Source organism: Geospiza fortis, unplaced genomic scaffold (assembly GCF_000277835.1).
Source record: "Geospiza fortis unplaced genomic scaffold, GeoFor_1.0 scaffold167, whole genome shotgun sequence".
NCBI classification, from domain to species: domain Eukaryota; kingdom Metazoa; phylum Chordata; class Aves; order Passeriformes; family Thraupidae; genus Geospiza; species Geospiza fortis.
In genome coordinates, this window is record NW_005054355.1 from 4451379 (window position 1) to 4470848 (window position 19470).

The 19470-nt window shown below is 43.1% G+C and overlaps 1 protein-coding gene across 2 annotated transcripts; it reads right to left on the reverse strand.

The window, feature by feature from the left end:
• Positions 1–7984: 7984 nt before the first annotated feature.
• FUT10 (fucosyltransferase 10) lies at positions 7985–17654 on the reverse strand. Of its 2 annotated transcripts, none has more exons than XM_005423585.2 (4): positions 17448–17654; positions 16496–16781; positions 10330–11165; positions 7985–9070 (listed from the first exon to the last, which is right to left on the reverse strand). In XM_005423585.2, exons 1-4 carry the CDS (start codon positions 17526–17528, stop codon positions 8846–8848), a joined length of 1428 nt encoding a protein of 475 aa, XP_005423642.1. In that variant the 5' UTR covers positions 17529–17654; the 3' UTR covers positions 7985–8845. The 2 variants fall into 2 exon arrangements, with proteins under 2 accessions (XP_005423642.1, XP_030914935.1); XM_031059075.1 differs by having other exon boundaries at positions 7985–9026; positions 10324–11165; positions 17448–17646.
• Positions 17655–19470: the final 1816 nt, after the last annotated feature.

Genomic DNA, 19470 nt, shown 5'->3' on the forward strand with positions numbered 1-19470 from the left:
GGGGGGCAGCGGGGGATGGGTGTTGTTAAATATTGATATTGATTCTGAGGACGCGGTTGGCTGAGGCATCATGGATGTGAACTCAGGCTAATCGACACAGGATGTATTGACCATGAAATGCATCCGCAGGGCTGAGTCAGTCCCGTCATCTCTCAAGGTTATCTTGCCCCATCTGCTACCGCATGCCTGGGCAACTTTACAGTAAGTCCTGCTGCTGTCTGGGACATTGGAATGTTGATACAAAGTACAGCATATTGGGTACTCACAGCTGTCCCTGGTACCTGTGGCAGACCAAAAGACAGACTCCCCCATCTCTCCAAATTAGACAATCTCCATCCATCCACCCCAGATATCCTTCATGCACCACTGTTGCCAACCAGCCCATGCCAGGGCAGATCTCAGGGCTCCCTCTGAGGACAGCAGGACATATCAGGGGACACATCTGCACGTGAAATCTAATGTTTGGTCCCCTTGCAGAAGAAGTCAGTTTCTGAAAACAGGATTTTTAAAGTGGCAGAGTATTCAGGTAATTGCAGTGTTGAATTGGTTAGTCTCTTTTCCAAAGACATCCCTAGCAAAGGATACTCCAGCAGGACAAGTATCTGAATCTGCAAAGAGGCTGGAAAGAAATGCTGACAAGGATAATGTCCTCTGCCATCTTAGCCATATATTCAGTCATGGGCAGAGAAAACACCATCAGGAAGCTGAGCACTTCCACAGAAATGAGAAACATCTCTCTGATGGCTTTTGCCCAGAGTACAGGTAGGAGTACCATCAAATAGCTGCTTGTGAAAAGGTAGAGCAGGCACAGTACACCCTCTGCCTGCTCGCTACTGATGCTGGAGTGTACTTCAAAGGCAAAATACAGCCTAGAAGGCTGAAGAGAAAAGGAGTCTCACACACACACCTTAGTCTGGCTTCAGAGAGCTGTATCTGATTCTCCGCAAGTAGAAACATTTCTATAGTCTTGCAGCTTTCTATAGCGCCCAAATTACTGCTGCTGCTCCTGTAGTGCCCACTAGCACTTTCTGAGTTGGTTTCTGGCCCAGAAAACTAATCTTTTCCTGTAGAACCCTAAAGTCAGGTTGGAGGCATGCCTTTTGGACATGTGGGAAAGGGGATGCTGCAGCATGTGGTCACAGATACAGGCCAGTAACCCCACTTGATAAGACCGGGTGGCTCTGTAGTCACCACCATTCTCCCACAACACCACCAAGCATTTGCATTATCTACAGTCTTCTGTGTCCTGGAGTTCTCACCAGCTCCCACACTGTGAGCTGGTGTTCCAAGCACTAAACCTTTGCCATGGATTTACATTTATGCTACTCTGATGACGTACAGCAACTCCTGAGTAGGATTACATTACATTTCACTTAGTATAAGCCCCTCTGCAATTCCTTTGTTGTATAAAGGGGATCCAGTGACTCATGCTTCCTTCGTGGTTGGTTCTACATCACCAGGTTATTGGACAAATTTACTCTTACATGAAGCTTTAATTAGTTTTGATTAGCAATCCTAAACCAGATGACTCAATGCAGGTCACACTATGTCCAGAGGGGGAGATAATGTGTACACAATCTCCCACTCAGTGTGGGGAGGGGGGTCAGCAGCAGTTTCAACCACACCTTAGAGTTCTGAGAGTTCTTCCTACAGCAGCAGGAAAAGTCCAATCGTTCTCTTAAAAAAGGATTCTTAAAAACCTTATTTAATAGTAAATTGTGTAGACAATCATCTTCCATCATCTCTGAGCAGGGTAAGCTTCAAAGATGACGTTTTGTTCTCAAGTGCTTGCATCTATTTGCTTCTTTCACACCCTAAAATTACATTTAGGTCATCTCTGTAATGGCATTTCCTATCCACCATAAGTAGTGCCCTGTTGGACACACTGATCTTCTGCAGGAGGCTGAGGAGGGACCAGGAGCAGGGGCTATCAATTAAAATGCTCCACAGCCAGGGGGCAGAGACTGACTTTTCTTTGGCCCCCAGCAAGGCTGTTCAACAAAACTAAGGTTTGAAGACACAGACTCAAACTGCATCAGAAGTTTAGGTTGGAGATTAGGAGGAATTTCTTCACAGGAAGGGTGAATAGAAATTGGAATGGGCTGCCCAGGGAGGTGGTGGAGTCATTGTCCCTGGAGGTGTTTAAGGAAAGACTGGACACGGCACTTGGTGCCATGGGTTGGTTGACAGGGTGATGCTCAGTCATAGATTGGACTTTATGAACTCAGAGATCTTTCTCAACTTATTGGTTGGAACTTACTGGTTCTGTGACTGTGTAAAGGTGCAGTCCCTCTGTCACACTACCCTGTGAGTCACTCAAACCCAACATTGACAGTCAAGATATCCCTGTGGCCGTTGCCTACTGCCTGAACTCCTGGCCACATTTTGACTATGGGCTTTGATTTTAGTCATCAGACCAGACAGTCCAATTCTGACCTCTCAGATAGGAGAAAAAAAATTATTTAATTCTAATATTAAGTATTTTCGGGCAATGAAGGGTCCTAGAGTCTAATTCTAATTCCTTATCACTGGGGCTTCGTCTGTACTGCTCTCACCCCCAGAATTAATCATCTTGGGTTTCTGTGGTCTTTGTACAAAACACACAGCATGGAGAGAAAGGATGTATTTTTGCTGACTCTGGGAAAATGGTAAATAACCAAATGGATATATCAGGAACAGGGAGTAATAGCTTCAAATGCAAACAATAGCTTCAAATGTGTTAGCAGCACATTTTAGTACATTAATAATTTACATTCCACAGAAAGTTTAATTTATGCAAAGTGTGAGTTTTGTGGTGTAGTTACTAAAGGCATACATGATTCTTGGGATAACAAATCTATAGCGAGCCTGTGACTGCCAGGACTCTTAGTTCCATCAGTTTTTGCATACTGTTTGCACAGTGTCTTTCTCAACACACCTTACTGGACTCTTACTGAGTCCAGCCTCATCCATATTAAAAAAAAAAGGTCTTTTGAAGCCTACCCAGGCAAAAGAAATACCCAGAATGCCTAAATGCATTCAGCACAGCAAAATATTTAGAGAGGTTGCCAACAAAAGGGAAAAACCATACAATTACCTTCGAAACCTCATGACTCTGAACCAGTAATAACTGATGCAATGTCTCTCCAGGTGTTGCATCTCAAGCTGCTGCAGATCCAGCCCTGCTCCAAGGACACCCACAGCCAGTATCCATTGGAAGCCTGAGGACATCCCACCATCCAGCCGACACATGGTAGCGGGCCAGAAGGAGATGGCTTCTCTGCTGACAACATACAGCATTGAAAAGGAGAATGACAAAGCTCCCAAGCCGTCGTGCAGCTTGCAACAAAAACCATCAAACAGGAATGGCTTTCCTTAGGCTTCCCCAAACATGCTGACTGCAACATGTTTCAGTCCTCTCAGCCTACCGCCCCACTGACTTCCTCCAGGCCAGGTAGCCATGCAACCACAATTCTGCATACCCAGGAGACCCACATCCCAGAAAGGTTATTCTCTGTTGCAAACCATCAGAAAGCAATGTGCAGCCTCTTCCCAGACTCTTGCCCTGCACCTGAGCTGAAGGATTAAACTTCTGGCTAAGTCTCTTTTGATAGCACTTTTCCCAGACTTCCACTTCGCTCCAGGTTTGGGATGGAGAGCAAAGGAAGTTGAAGGAAAATGTAATAGGTTAACTTGGTGCGTGTGTTTAGTTTTGGTATGGAATTGGGAAGGCAAAATGAACTGTGTTCCATGGACTTGACAGTGCCCAAACTTAATGTTTCAGAAGAAAAATCCTAGGTTTAAGAAGACCAGTAACACAAATGTTTTTCTTTCCACTTTGCCTTGCAACTTTAAGCAATCTTCAGGTCACTTTTTTTTCCTGCAGAATATATGTGCATACATTAAACAAGATTGATTTCAAGGCATTTGATTGATCAGATGCAAAATAATGTCTCTACACCCTATCTTCCAAGGCCAGAGAGTAAAGAGATCAGCAAATGGCTGCAGGTTTTTAATAATTGATTAATTAACCCTGAGTTTAGAAAACTAACTAAAAACAAGGTCTGCACATGAGGCTTCAATACTCGTGGTTTAAAAACACTTAGGGGGAATGGCAGCCAGCAGGACACAGCAGCGTATGTCCATACCGCCCCACCCTACCTAGCCTTCCATCCCTTGTGCTCTGCAGGAAGTGCACCTGAGAAGGGTAGTTCACAAGCTCTCTCTTTGCATTAATTACAGAGCCTGGCTTTAACCCTGGTCTGGTTTGTGAACAGTCCCTACAGAGCTGTGCAGCACAGCACTGCAGTGTCAGTCATATGAGACCTCCCCACTGTCACCTCATGCATACACAGCAGCGACACACTTTTCTACAGAAGCACAAAGCCACCCTCATTATATTTCATGTCAGGCTGACGCCATGCTGCTGACAAAACAGAGCATCACGTGCTCTGCAAATGTGCACTACCAGCATCGAGATCTTTGCTTTTCTTTAATGTCTGCCACAAGCAAGCATTTGGCTTTGTTTCTCTGTAAATGCTGCATGAGGGAGGAAAGCTGGGATTTGACCTCTGAAGAACACAATACACAGTTGTGCTCACAGAGCATAGGATCAAGGTTTGTCTTGCGCTGAAATGAACACAGTTAAAGTCCTCCTCATGTTTTTTAATTACTTCTTCAGTCTTCAGCTTGCTGTTCATTTTCTAGGGCAAATACTCCATTGTGCCTTTAACATATTCCAAGCACACCAATCTCATACGATCTGCTGTGTTTACACCCCACTCCACTAGGCCATTCCAAAGTGTTGGTTAGCGTCAATATTAAGGAGAGTTTTGAAAAGCTAAGAAATACGCAAATTTGAACCTATATGGGAAAAGCAGGTCAAGTGATCAGAGCTCAGAGAAGGAAAGAAATTTTAAACCTCAATTCTGTGCATACTTGGGATCAAAGCTATGTGGCAAGAGAGCCCCATCACTGGAGTGCTGCTGGAGGGCATGGAGGAGGCAGAGCACTGAAGGCAATGGGCAGCCCAGCTGCACAGCACTCTGCCACGAGACCGGGCACTGTTAAGGGCTCATGGATAATGGCCAGGGGGTTGCCAAACACAAGGGGTAGCATGGGGGCATCTGCTGCAGACCACCTCAACAAGAGGTGAAGCAACTCTTAGGAAATTTGGAGGAAGCTTCACAATGGCAGGGCCAAGTGTTCCAAGTGACATTCCCCACAAGCTGTAACTTGTGGTAAGGCCCTGTGCTGGGGTACAAAAAATCCACTGGGATTGGAGCCAAAAGGGCAGTATCTCCACGGGGGTGCACCACAGGCAAGACACACAGGGCAGGGGTGTGGTGGAGGGCAGCGTCAGTGACAGCCCAGCAATCGCCCAGCAGGTCTGCAGGAATGAAACAGATGAAGATTGAGACAAAAGAACTGGCAACAGGTACAGGCATGGCACAGCACAGTCCAGACAGGGACTTGGGATCTCAAAAGGTATGTCAGGGGAAGGCCCAGGTGAGGCTTCTCCCAGCTCCTTCTCACACTCACCTTAGCTGTTTCCCTGCAGCCTGCCTCCAGATACCACTGCACTAACCCTGCCTCACACACAGGCAGCCATAACCCAAGAAAGACAAGTTTGAGGTTCCAACACACCTACACAACCAGATGTCACAATGACAGGTGGTACAGGTGTATCAGAGGAAGCTGCTAAAACAGGGTAAAAGGCAGAGGCTGGATGTAGAGAGGACAACAAATAGTAGTAGGAAGGTTAAAAGTAATCTTGATTCTCAGTTGTCTGTGCCCCTGTCCTCATTTTCCTCAGGGAAAAGGAGAAGGACCATGTCTAAGGCTGACATCCAGGTCACCTCCTTCCCCAGACTTTCCCAGTCTCACCAGGGAGATGCCGCAGATTTCTGAGACACTTCCAAGTTGAATGCAGGCATCTTCTGAAGGGGTCTTGAAGTTTTGTACTTCAAATGCAAAGGTCACTGTGGGCTCAAAGGCCATAAATATTTATGACTCCAGGGGTAGCTGACAGGTATGGGTTCAGTGGAATAAATGCAAACCCAGAAGGAACTGTCTTGTCATGTCAATATGCCACACCAGAGGAAATTAGGACATCTTGTTACCACCATGTAAGAGGTTAGGAAGCATGCACTTCATACAGAATCAGCTGTTCATACAGAATCAGCTCTCATTTTTGGAAGTACAGAGTTTTTCTCAACTATTCTGCTATTGTCTTTCTAGGGCAAAAAGAAACCAAAAAAAGAAAGGACTGTACCATCTGTGTCTGTGAAACAAACTGCATCCCTCTGTTGGCTAGAATTACAAACCTGTACATGGCAGGAAAGCTGGCAAATCTGCTAAACAAAAAATTCTCCTCAGAGCAGTAGAGGGAGAGAAGAGATCAACCTAGAATTCATGATGGTCAGTCTTTCTTACACTTGGTAAGTTTGCATAAATTCTTGCCATAAATCTCCCAGAGTGATGTTCACAAACACTCCATCTAGCACAAGAAAAAAGATTCTAGAAGGCAATTAAAAAATGAAGAGGCCAAATGGAGATTGCTCTGAACTAGCTTGTGGGACCCAAGAGTTTACCCTGTAAAAAGAATGCACTATGAGAGGACTAAAAATTAAACCACAGTACACCTCTAGGCAACTGCTCTGGAGACTCATCTTTCTACTGTGTACAGCAGTGGATGAATATGTTACTTCTTTTGAAACACAGGCTGCTGACGACTTGAACTATCAGAATGTGGGTCGCAATCCTTCTTTCCCTCACACTCCACCAAATTAAAATTAAGGATAACAAAACACTAAAAATTGAGATAAATATGTCTTATATCTTTGGGTAATATCTATATTATTCAGACTGCTCAAGATGGTCAGGATCTGACAGATTCCACCATGAAAACACAGAAAAAAAATCCAGCTGTGCAGTTCCTGAGGTCTTTAAACAACATGGCTTGAGAGTTTTGGCCAAGGAGACAGCAGAACATCACAAAACAAAACTAAACTAAACAAAACAAACAACCAAAAAAACAATAACAACAAAAAGCAGTCCTTCATGTTTCTTTATCATTCTGGGAGGTGAGACAGACATTCATGGCAACAGATAGGCATTCAGTAGCTCCCTTTGCAAATGTTTTGGTGTTTATGTCCAGTTTTCAGCCCTGATCTAGGGAACCCTGTAAGTCACTCTAGTTAATGTCACTTTCCTGAAGAACTTCATTAGTGGAGCCTAGTCATCATTTGCACTGCAGACCACTGGCGAAAGTGTTAAAGATGTCCAACAGATGCTGTGTGTCACACTAGCAAAACACTAGTGGTGAAAAATTTCAGTGAGAATATTTTGCTTCATCAAAACTAAATACATTCTCATAAAACAATACCTAATACTCTATTGTTCATGGCCACAAAACTCATCTTTCCTTTGAAAGATTTAAAAGTAATTAAAAATTCGCCAGCTATTTGTTGAGGAAATTTCTGGTGAGGAAACTTTTCCAAGGTAAGTAAATTTCACAGCTGAATTTCTTGGTGTAAATGCTATTCACACCCTTCTCCACTGCCACTATTTGGCTACCCCTTCACAAAACAGAAGTGTGTGTGACAGAAATTTTAAAATAGCCTGGTGCAATGAACAATTCCACAGGTGAAAATCTGCCTTTCCAGCAATGTAAAGAACCCTGGATTAGTAACTCCATTTGCCTACGCCATCATATGTGAGCATGTGTATGAATGAGTGTCACTCATCTGAATGGCTTCACAGAGTTACTGCCATTTTGCAGATCCTCTGAAAATTGACTCCTCCACAGACTGAAGTTGAAAGAACTTGGAAAGAAAACTGCAACAGTCTAAATACCAGCCAAATGTGTGTCTTTTGGCAAGTGATGATTAAGATCACCAAATTTTATTCTTCATCAGATTAAGTAATTTGAGGTTTTGTGTGTTAAAACAGGAAGGCTGCCTTCTTCTCCTTGGGCCTACTGAAGACTTCAGCACCAATGGACTCTGTATTATCCCTGCCCTTTTAATTGTATAATTTCCTGTTTATACATGATACAAATACTACCATCAGAATACAAATACATCATCAGAAAGGCAAGAAGATAAGTCAGATCTAAGCCAACCCTATTTCTGGGGAGTAGAGATACTCATGTGCTCGCTTATTTTTAGCAAAAGATGGTGGGTAAATCTGAGCCAGCATGTTTTCATTCAATCTGTCCCCGGACACTAACAGATGGTGCTTCCTTGTGCCAACCACTAATGTACGTTACATTGGCACTCAGTGTCAGGACACAAAGCCCGCCAAGTCCCTGCTTAAATTTGCTGATGCCAGGAAATTCAATAATAAACAGCTAGCCAGGGACACAGTCCCAAGTTTTTAGTCTACCTCCAAAGCAGCACAGAAGCTGTACCTCTGCAATAGTGTCAGCTGCTCTGCACCTTGTGACTATCAATACAGCAAAAGAGGGTCCTGGACTGGGGAAAAAGGGGTCTTGAGACCAAGCAGGTATGTATCTAAAGATGAAGGGAGAGCCATCTGCTTCAGGATAATTAGCTGTGTGCTTAAATCTGGGCTGCGAGAATCCTGACAACCAGGACCTTAATGCCCAAACAGTTGAACAAATGACAATTAATATAAATCATTCTAAATATAAATATATGCATATATATGTGCATATATTACCTAGCAGAATGATTTGACTGTTTAGCATTTCTCAGTGCCCACTGAGCACTGAACATAGTAAATTCAGTCTCACAGGTCTTACTTCCCATGGCTACTAATCCTAAATGATAAGGTCACCTGCAAAAGAAAATTCCACAGAACTCCTCTGAGGCGCTCACTCTGTTTTACAGGTCCGTTGTGTTTATTCTTTGAATACAAGCATCCAAAATTCTTCAGGTGTAAAATTCTTGTTCCTTTCCACCAGGTGCCTCAGTGCCCAGGCTTCTTTCTTGGATTGCTCAAAGCTTGGTATCCACATCTTTTGGAGAGAGATCCAGCCAGGGTTTGACGATGAGAACCAGAATGCCTCTGGTTTGGGGCAGCTCAGATGATTAACCTGAGCCTTCCACCTCTGGGGCAGCCATCCCTGGCAACGAAGACAAATAAAAGGGGTTATTCAGGAACGTAGGCAAACAGAGAAAAAAGTGCTATGCCATTAGTAAACTGTCAAATCACATCAGTTACACTTTTCTTCGTGCTGCAGGCTCTACCCATGTCCCTGTGGAAGGCTTCCCCTAAGCGTCTGGGACAAGATCAGTCATGCTGACGAGTCATGCATCTGAGTCTCAGATAAGGTTTGGCTACAAATGAGCAGCACCAGCCCACACAAAATGAAATTACAAGACAAGGAGTTATATTTTCATCATTATATTCTGTTTTCATCTTAAATATGCACACACTTACTGAGATTCTTTTTCTAAGGGGAAAAAAAACAAGCCATGAATCTGGCCAGTAGAGTAAACTGGTCTTCATCATTTTACTGACTAGAGAGCCACAAAAGCATGGGGAAGGAATATCTGTATCTATCTATTCTCTACCTTTCCATGGCTGCATTCCTAACTCAAAGAGAAAACATATGTCCAGATTTTGCACCGGACTTAAACAGAAAAGTCTGGTTAAGTGTAATTCTTGCCAGTTTGTAATTCTCATCACTTCAGCTCACCTTAATAACTTCAAAAGTTTTCTCCATCTCCCCTCTACTGGCTGACCATTTAATGTATTGCTCAGATGGTCATCAGCTAAAGTACAGCTTCTGACAAACATGCAACCTGGCTTAGAAACTGTTTCAGTGTTTAGTCACCAAATGTGCCCACACACAATGGCATGTGACTGTACCCACACATATATAGAACCTGACAGTGACAGAGTGCATAAGACAGATCAGAAGACATGGATCTCTAGTTCAGTTCCCTCTTCCAAATAGGTGTAATCATATAAAATTGCCTAGGGCAAAATTGAGTTTAGTCTTAAAACAGCTCCAAGGATATAGATCCCACAACCTTTCTGGGCAACCTCTTTCTAAATGTTCCAGGTCATCTGAAGAAGGTCAACATGTTAGGTTACTTTCTGCAACATGAAAAAATCTCCTCCCTGAACAACCCAAACCTCTAGCTGAAAACGATCACCAGCTCAGTGGTCAATGTCATGTGCTCACACACTGCACTGCAGCACTGTGAGGAACACGCACTCTCAACATCTGTTTACATGAGGATACACAACCCCATGGCACTGGAATACCATGGCTGTCAGCTAGTTGGAAATCTGGTAACCAAACTTCCCGGGACAAACCTGACCCTAATGCCATTTTAAAGCCTCTCTGAGACACAAAAACAAATTCACACATACCTTTTCTTTCCGTCTGATGTTTTCCCACACTCTGTTACAAACCATGCACTCAAAGGTGTCAATGTAATTGTCCTGGGTGATATCTTGCACTCCCCACTTGCGTTCCTTCATTGTTCTAAGCAGTCTTGGGTTGGAAATGTCCCCTTTCAGTTTCCATTGTAGGTAGGACTCATATTCTTCATCATTTGTATCCAGTGTTTTGATATAGCGGGCCAGATCCCGAGGGTGTGAAAAACTGGATACCAGGATTGCACTCTTGTTACTAGGAAGCCAGTCTACAATGCTGGGAGACCCAAAGTACACTGGCACTACTCCTAACTTCAGTGGCCGCCAGAGTTTTTCAGTGATATAATCTTCACAGATAGCATTTTCAAAAGCAAGAATGAACTTGTACTGCGCCAGTATTTTTAAAAAGTTTCCATCATCCATGGCAGCTGGATTTCTGAGATGCTGAGGAAGGTCACTATTGTGCAAACATTCCCCATAAGAGTCTACTTCAATGTGGCACATCAGCTCACGCACATAGCTGTCCCGGTCAGAAGGGGGGTTGCAGTCAGACTGCACATACACAAGCGGTGCAAGCCTTTTCCTCAGGCTATTTTTCATCTGCAGGGGGATCATGAACTTCAATGACTTCAGGACTTCTACACCCTCAAGATACTGAGTGGTCAGTGGCAGGTGGGAGTGGCGGCTAAATGTTGCAGTGTGGTTGAATAAGGTGATGGTTGCTTCATGGATGAGTTTGTAGTTGTTTTTTGGTGACTCTTCATGGAAAAGGGCCCAGTCATGATAGTCTTTACGAGGGAGAGGTAAACTGTCTATACTGAAGTCAGTACCTAGACAAAAGCAAACAGTGTTCATCCTGCTCATATCTAACATGTGAAACTAACTACAATGACAGAAGTCTAGTTTTAATTTAGTATCAGCACTACAACCATCACATTTCTGACACTATAAGGCAGTTATTTCAAAGAATGCAATCAATGCAAAGGCACAAGCATAATGACAGATAAAAATTAATTTCATAGCAGAAGAACCTAGAGAAGTGGATCACTAGTTAATATTAAAGTGGTTTCCTTTCATGTCATATTAGTTTAAAGGCCTCTCATTTCAAAGGATCACTAGGAATTCCATATTTTAATGCACTGAAATGAGACTAGTAAGACGCTTAATAATCCCCTGGTTCTCTAAACAGGGGAACAGACGGTATTTCCTCTGTGATGTGAGGAAAATGGTTACCACAGAACTCAATTTGGTTCTAGTAATAAAACAACTAAATGGATGCTAAAATCCTGGACAGGATTAAGGAGAAAAAAATAATTACTTCAAGTTTTTAAAAGACATCGTACTGTAGAGACTTAGGAACCCAAACTATTAACTTTTCAAAGAGAAAATTAAGAGGTGATGTATCACAGCTCCTACCATATACATAAAACTGTCTTCTGGTCGAAGACAGCTCCTCAAAGTAATGGCAATAGTAGAAGAAGAGTAATGTCTGAACTCTAAAAACAGTCAACTGCAGAAACTGGGAAAGTGTGACTGAAGCCTTAGGACAAACCTAGATGACTTTTATCAAAGGCTGGTCTGTACAAAACTAAGTTGAAAGTACCAGTTCATTAATGCATTGCTTGCTCTCCCTTCATTACTACTGCACTACACTCTCATGACCAGCCTTACTGCAGATTAAATGCAAACTTGCCCCGTTTCTGTCAAGATGCTCCCTCACTGTCCTAGAACCGTATCTGTTTTCTACTTAAGAAAAGGCACTGAACATACAAAACTTTTAGCTAATATTGTCAAGCAAGACAGGATCAAAAACTGAAACTAACACTGAAGAGCTGGTTCAGAAAATATCACAAATTCTTATCTTCAGATAAACTACCATCTGTAGCAGCCTAACCTTTGTGTAGCAAACTCCATGGATGACAATTAGGAATATAAGGTCTTAAACAAGTTGTGTTCAAATCAACTAAGGGGAATGGCCAGTAAGCAGCAGATTCTCTGTAGGCGGGGTAATGCTTTCTCCATGCAAACTTCCCTCTTTCACCATAACACAGAGATGCACAGTCACAAGAAGAAGGGTCAAACAGTCGCCATATCTCGACAGGGGGCTATGGACCACAAACAACCACAAAGCACCTCAACTCTGACCAGGAGCTCTCCATAAGACTGCACATGCCTTGTAATGTTGCAGACACAAAAAATTCCCACTCTGGGAAGGGATCTAGGTGTTCCCATGCCAATTTGAAAGTATATAACCCAGTACACTCTTTGTTTTGCAGGCCCCTACCCTCAGTGAATGAAGACTGCAACCATCACTGCTATCTTGGACATCAAAATTGCAATGGTCAAGAATCATCACTGGATCCATCAGAGGTGGTCTTTTTCCTCTTCACTATCTACTTCCTTACTTTTATCCCTTCCTCCTCTTTTTCTCTTTCTTTTCCTTACATATTTTCTTCATGAGACTTTTATACTTTTATAGGAAAGAATGAGAAGAGCCATATACCTCCTTTCCACTGCAATTAAATTGTTTTGAAATAAACCTGGCTGATCTATACCCACCAGTCATCCACAGTGGTTTCATTCTAATTCACCCAAGGAATCTATTAAAAGGAACCTCAGTTACCATCCTTGAGAGGTGGGTCCTAGCACCATCTCACTCACACTTGTAACTTTTCACTCTCCATTCTACCCTTGACCTCAAACCACTGATGGCAAAAAGAAGGGAGTGCTAGCAAAAGTCTCACACAGAATACTAATCTAAAAATGAAGATATAAAGAAGATTTTAAAAAATGCCCAGTGGTCCTTGAAACTATATGAGCCTGCCAAAATGACTCCAGGGACGACCTTATAAAACTAATATGAGACTTCATTACTGCAACAGAGACAGAAGTTAGCTGTCAGTAATGTAAAAATCTCCTATAGAGCCAGATCCTTCAGGAACATCAGGTGGGTATGTTTAAGGCCACTATAAATATCGACCTTCTGTCTTCTGCTCAGGTCCTAAGTCCTCAGCACTAAAAGGATGAAAGAGTATACCACTCAAGGAAAAATGCTATTTGCTTCTTCTGTTTTTGATGTGTTATCTTGTTTTTGATGTGTTATTTTGCGACAGAAGAAGGTGACGAAAACTAAAAGTTAATCAAATTTTCATGGAGCAATTCATAAAGTCTATCTGGCTTTGAAAACACTTTGTTTTAGGTGATGCCAAGAGAAGAAACAGTGCATACCTACAATAATGAAATGCTGTGAATTGAAATGACAGCACTGCAGCTCAGTCTCTTACAAAGGTGCTCCCTCTTTCAGGTAGTATTGCAGGGAAAAGGGGATGGAAACACAGACAAGAATGAGAGAAAGACAAAAAAGCAACACATAAAACTTACCAAACTAGGAGACAGTTAAGTCAGGCAAAGAGAAATGTAAAGGAAAAATGCACTATAAAATCATAGAATCTCAGAATCATTTATGTTGGAAAAGACCTCCAAGATTATCAAGTCCAACCTTTGACTAATCACCACACTGTCAACTAGACCATGGCACTTAATTCCATGACCAGTTGTTTCTTGAACAACACCAGGGATAGTGACTTCACTATCACTGTGGACAATCCATTTCAATGTTTAACAACCTTTTCCATGAAAAAATTTCTCCTGATGTCCAACCTGAATGTCCCCTTGGTTCAGCTTGAAGCTGTGTCCTCTCATTCTGTCACTGGTTGCCTGGAAGAAGAGGCCAACCCTCACCTGGCTACAGCCTCTTGTCAGGGAGTTGTCAAGAGTGATAAGGTTACCCCTGTGCCTCCTTTTCTCCAGGCTGAACAACCCCAGCTCCCTCAGCAATCCTCACTGAACTCCTTCTCCAGAGCCTTCCCCAGCTTTGATGCCCTTCTATGGGCATGCTCCAGCACCTCAATGTCTTTCTTGAAATAAGGAGCCCAAAACTGGACACAGTACAGATCAGAGAGCATCAGAACAACTGAATTTAATACAATTTAATACTTAATCGACCTCAGTCCAGCAAGAAGACAAAAAGGGTTAAAGGGAAGATAACATCAGCATGCCCCCTACCCCATGAGATGAAGGAAATAAGGAAGCACATGATGGAATAGAAAAAAGTACCACAAGACTAGAATTATGAGCAATTTCACTTCCTAACTATTAATTTGGAAATCTTAGATATGCAGAAGAGAAATATATATGCTGCTAGGAGAAGTTATGCATTTTAGAAGACATCTTCCATTCAGAAGTCATACTCCAAGGACTCAGTGCTCCAGTACAGAACAGCTGGAACAACAACCTCTCTTAGGAACAACAACCCTGAGGCCCTGACAGATCCAGCTCATGCTGACTCAGTCACATTGACATCTCATGCTAAATACTACATTCTATGAATTATGTGACACTGAAAAGGTGGAGGTGGGAATCTCTCCCAAAAGCAGAAGCAAAGTCTAGCAAGGAGATGCCACATTTCATTTCAAAAAAAAGACAGCAACACTTGACAAAGTTATCACCTATACTGAGGGGCTCCCCAGGCCAGGAGAGTGAGTCGGGACAAGATGCAGAAAAGCTGGTGTTCCTGACAAAGCAGTTGTGCTGGGAAACATCAATATCCTGTATTTTCGCACAGTGCTTTTCTTAATCTTTGGATCATTCTTCTCTTGACTAGCTTACTGATCAACTACTGGGGAAATTATTGCATTTTTTGTAAGGTGAAACTGTGCTCTGATCCAGTCTTAGCATGGAAATTCAGATATCTAACTCTCCCTCAACAGGCTCTTTAGAGGGAAAATCTGTGAAAGTAAAATATACCTTTTTAGCAGACTCACAGCCCACTGTATCATGGCAGGGGGGAGAGAGGGAGAGAAAGAGAGAATGAGAGAATGAAAGAAAAACTCTGTGTTTTAGCATTGTGAGATCATTTACTGTGGTTTAAAAATAAGTAACAATTTTGTATATTTTGACACTTGCCTTTACAAAATTCATAGGCAGCATCACTATAAAAAGGAAAAAAAAGCTACAGGGAGAGTCTTACGCCCAGTATAAATTGTCTTTTAAAAATGTGAGAGTAAACTAAGTCCAGAAGCCTGCTAAAAATGAAGAGCAACAATCCTTTTAATACTGAAAAAGACAAATGAAACTACTACTAGAGACCAAAATCACCAGACTTTACAGCTTTCCTGTCATGCAATCCAGCTTTCTTTGTCTTTAATTGGGTCAGCTTCTCATTCCTTTGCTGTTATTCCTTTGCTTTCATGATTAACCATCATATTATCTGATAAAGCTGACCTACTTGGAGATCTAAAAAGATCAGTGATGAGAAGCTTTTGGTTCACTGATAACAACAAAGCTTAGGGCCCTTCTTCTCTATATTTCCAGTTAACCTGTATTCAGATTGAGCAAATGAGATTCAGTATCCTGATTCATTCTATTTCCAGACAACATATCTGAACATACCAGTCAGAGAAAAGCATTTTAATTTATTTTTCCACCTAAAACTTAGGCTTTCTTTCAAAAACAACTGTATGGGGAAAAAGAACAAAGTTGATGAAGTACAATCTACTTTTTAAATGATGCATCTTTCATGCTCTGTAGACTCACTTTACAGTGTATGTAATGGGAAGTCCCTGAGCAGCTCAGAAGTTGCACTAACTGCTGCTCCCTGTATGGAATCAATAGGTTTCTTTCACTACATTCCATTTAGAGTCTGCTAGTAATTTCTTGGCACATGAGGCAGGGGAGTTGCACTGTTACCAGAGAATGCATTATTTTTAGACAAAAGACTTGCACAAGTGCAACAAAGGCCTTGCAGAGCGTCTGCTAGGGGTGACAAGCCAGAAGACTGGAAGAAGTTGGCTTGATCTCCGACTGTCTTTAAATGCTTTGGCAATGACATGAAATTGTCTTTTCTTCCATGAACAGGGAGTACATGTGATTGGAAAGCACCATGAGACAAGGCATCAGTCATACTACAGATTTACATGGTCACTCTTCAGAGTAGTTTTACAGAGCACTTGTAATGGTATTCAGCACCAGGCAAAGTTTAACCCAATGAGCTGCATAGATTTCCTGTTCTAAGTCATTGCCACCTAGAATATTTAATCCCTATGGGGAAATAACTAAGCAGGAGGAAAAGTTACTTCTTTAAAAACAAATAGATTCTTACCATAGAACAGAAATGCTCTTGTCATCTGATTGTGCTGGTAGGTCTTGTTTATAGTAAAGAAGCAAACATCCTCTCCACACTGACTGAATCTCCCTGTCTCTCCAGTTAGGGGAGACCACCAGAGCAGGACAGGATAGTGATTTACATCAGACTCTGTCTTGAAGCTGCTGTGAAGTTCCTGCTTCTTAAACTGAAAAGCATGTCTCTCCCCAGGCTTTAATGGGCTGCTGTGTAAACTGGAGATTACTGACACCTTATTCTCTGAATTGCCCAGTTCGGTGATAACCTTCAGGGAAATAAACATACATTTCACAACACATCACTGTCATTAGCCAGGACATCTACTTGCAAACCAGAATTAAGGTATCAAGCACTAAGTCAGTGTGTTAAGTTTCTGTCAGTGAAACGGGATGCATTTCACTGACTGCAGACATCAGGTCATACGTCAGAACAGCAAAAGCTTTAATTTTAAACTGTAAGGAGAAGGCAGGAAATACATTTCTGTACTAAGACATGCCCTCATCATGTGTGACTTAACAACACAACTTCTGCTTTCTCCCTGGAAAATGCATAGGGCAGAAAACAGCCCCTCAGCAGCTAGGTTTCTTCTGGAAATTAGCTGTTAAAAAACCCATTACGGCCTTGTCCCCCAGCCTAAGAAGTTCAAACACGTGAAAAGAGGAGGCAATGCTGGATAGAGGCAAGACAACATGGCATGGTATGTTGCAACATTGCTGAAAAACTCCTCCAGGAGCTAAGGATATATACAAGTATTCTCTGGGTTATGTCATTTCCAGAGTCAGCTATCACCACAAGGCCAACGCCGCTAACAGAGTAACTCCTGGTGAAGCACTGACTAGTATGGAAAATGTCTGTCGCCTCTCTCATGTGACAGAATTGTCTCCTGCTTTGACAGCAATCTCATACATACCCCACCCCCTTGTCCCTGTACCTGGAGTGTCAGTACAAGGAAAAAGGCAGCTGCAAAGCAGAAGCAAGATGCCCAAAGTATCTTCCTTCTCATCCTAATCATGCTGTACTACCAGGCCTGCCAGAGCAGTTACATCTAGGCATTAGGAAGGTCAGCTCATCCAAAGTTTTCACTCTTTGCTGCTGGGCTTTTCCACTTTATCCTTATTGCTCTTCATGGTGACTGCTGCTGAAAAAGAGTAGAGCATCAACACAGACAGCTCCTTCAAAGCTCAGTGGTTAGTTCCATGTCTACCCATAGCCTTCTGTAGGTGCCAGAGCCACATTTTCAGCCAGATATCCAGAAAGCAGCCTGCACAAGGCAGCACTCTTGCTCACAAAGCCCCAGGCACATACTCTCCCTGCAGACATCCTGGACATCCTCTCATCCTTGCAGTTAGCATAAGGAATGCTGATGGCACTGGCTCAGTACAGTATGAGGGCCACTGCTTTCATAAGTTTCAGATGTCAAGCTGTGCTGCTTTTCGCAGACTCACAAATAGGGAAGCAATGAAAGACCTTCCTTCCCTGGGCAATCTCTGAAAATGCTCCTGGAAAGGCACACAACTACCTGGCCTTGGACTTACTACATTTCAGTCTTCTGTAACTTCTCTTCACAAACATAAAGAAAACTCATGGAATATGCTCTGTGTCCAATGCATAGAGAAAGTAGCCACACAATACACACACAAACCCAGTTAAATTTAAAAAGTTCCCTTTTCTGAGTAATCTGCACCTGTGTTGGTCTGCCTCTCTTCAAATAACTTTCCCTTCCCCAATGCTTTTTCTGGCTTTCAGAGAACCCTACTGTTTTCTTGCATGAGGGATGTTTCTGCACAAAAATCCCAACTCCTGGCAACAGGAGAAGTTGTAAAATTCCAGCCATGTCTTGAAAAATAAAAATAAAGGATGGTAGAAAGATAGGACTGTAGCACTTCTCTCAGAGATGTAAAGTTTCAAAATGGGGGTGTTCTGAAAACTTAAGAGATATGACAATGAAATTTATGCCCATTTTCCTGCCAGCTTTCCCCCCATCTTGATCCCAATCAGAAAGTTCTAAAGCCCTGACAAAGAGGGATGGGTCCCAAACCTACTGCTTGCTGTTGTACTATCAGGGTGGTGCTGACAGCTAGAGGATAAAAATTCTTTTTCTGCTCCCACTGAGACATGAGTTCATCCCTTTCCCTCAAACATCAGAAAGGCCTCTTTAGCAAAAGCTGACATGAAACCCTGCTGTGCAATTCTGCTCTGCACAGGCCAGCCGCTTTTGAAGGCCTGTGTGGGTGTGAAAGTGCATGGCTGCCAGTTAAGTGCTTCTCAGATCAGGCAGGATTCTCCATAAAGCCTCTGCACCTTCTGTGCCTCCTGCAGTACAGCCAAAAAGTGCCACCAGGAGGGGAAGGGGATGAATTCTGCCCACTGCTGTGCTAGCACACCTGGAGCTGGACAGTATTTTTAACACCATATATCTTACCAGGCCAGCACATGGCAAAAAGCAAGATTCTGATGATCCACTGAATACCGCCCTAACCCCTGCCCTGGTAAAAGAGTTAGCAGTAATTGTCACACTTTCAGGTTCTAGAGGGGAAACTGACCACAGCATGGGTGTACTCCACCTATTAACCCAGGGTACCACTGAGCCACTTCATTTTTGCATCTGCCGTCCCCAACGTGCAACACTTCTGCCCAGCACTGCGGTGCATACTTGGACTGGGCCAGGCAAGGAAAGCTCTGTCCCGTCCCAGCACCACTGGCAAGGATGACGTAGCAAAGCCTTCCCACCTCTGTCAGGCTGAGCGGAGGCCCAAAGGACTTGAGGGAAGAAGGATAAATCACTACCCCAGGCTGCCCTGCGGGAGCAGCAGCTCCCTGCAAATCCTTCCAAACTTCCTGCCAGCTCTGCCCCCCACCTCTCCTTCCAGCTCTGTGTCGCCGCAATTCTATGGGCTCAGCATCCCAGCGGGGGTTTTTCCCGCTCCCCGAAACACTGCCCCTTCCGTTCCCGA

Bases quoted from the DNA above. Each gene is read 5' to 3' on its own strand.
- FUT10 (XM_005423585.2), bottom strand. From the start codon at position 17,528: ATGATTAGGATGAGAAGGAAGATACTTTGGGCATCTTGCTTCTGCTTT. The intron at 11,166-16,495 runs GTAAGAATCTAT...GCTTTTGTCTAG, and splicing joins AAGAGCATTTCTGTTCTATG to GTACTGACTTCAGTATAGAC. The intron at 9,071-10,329 runs GTATGTGTGAAT...CTTCGTTGCCAG, and splicing joins ACATCAGACGGAAAGAAAAG to GGATGGCTGCCCCAGAGGTG.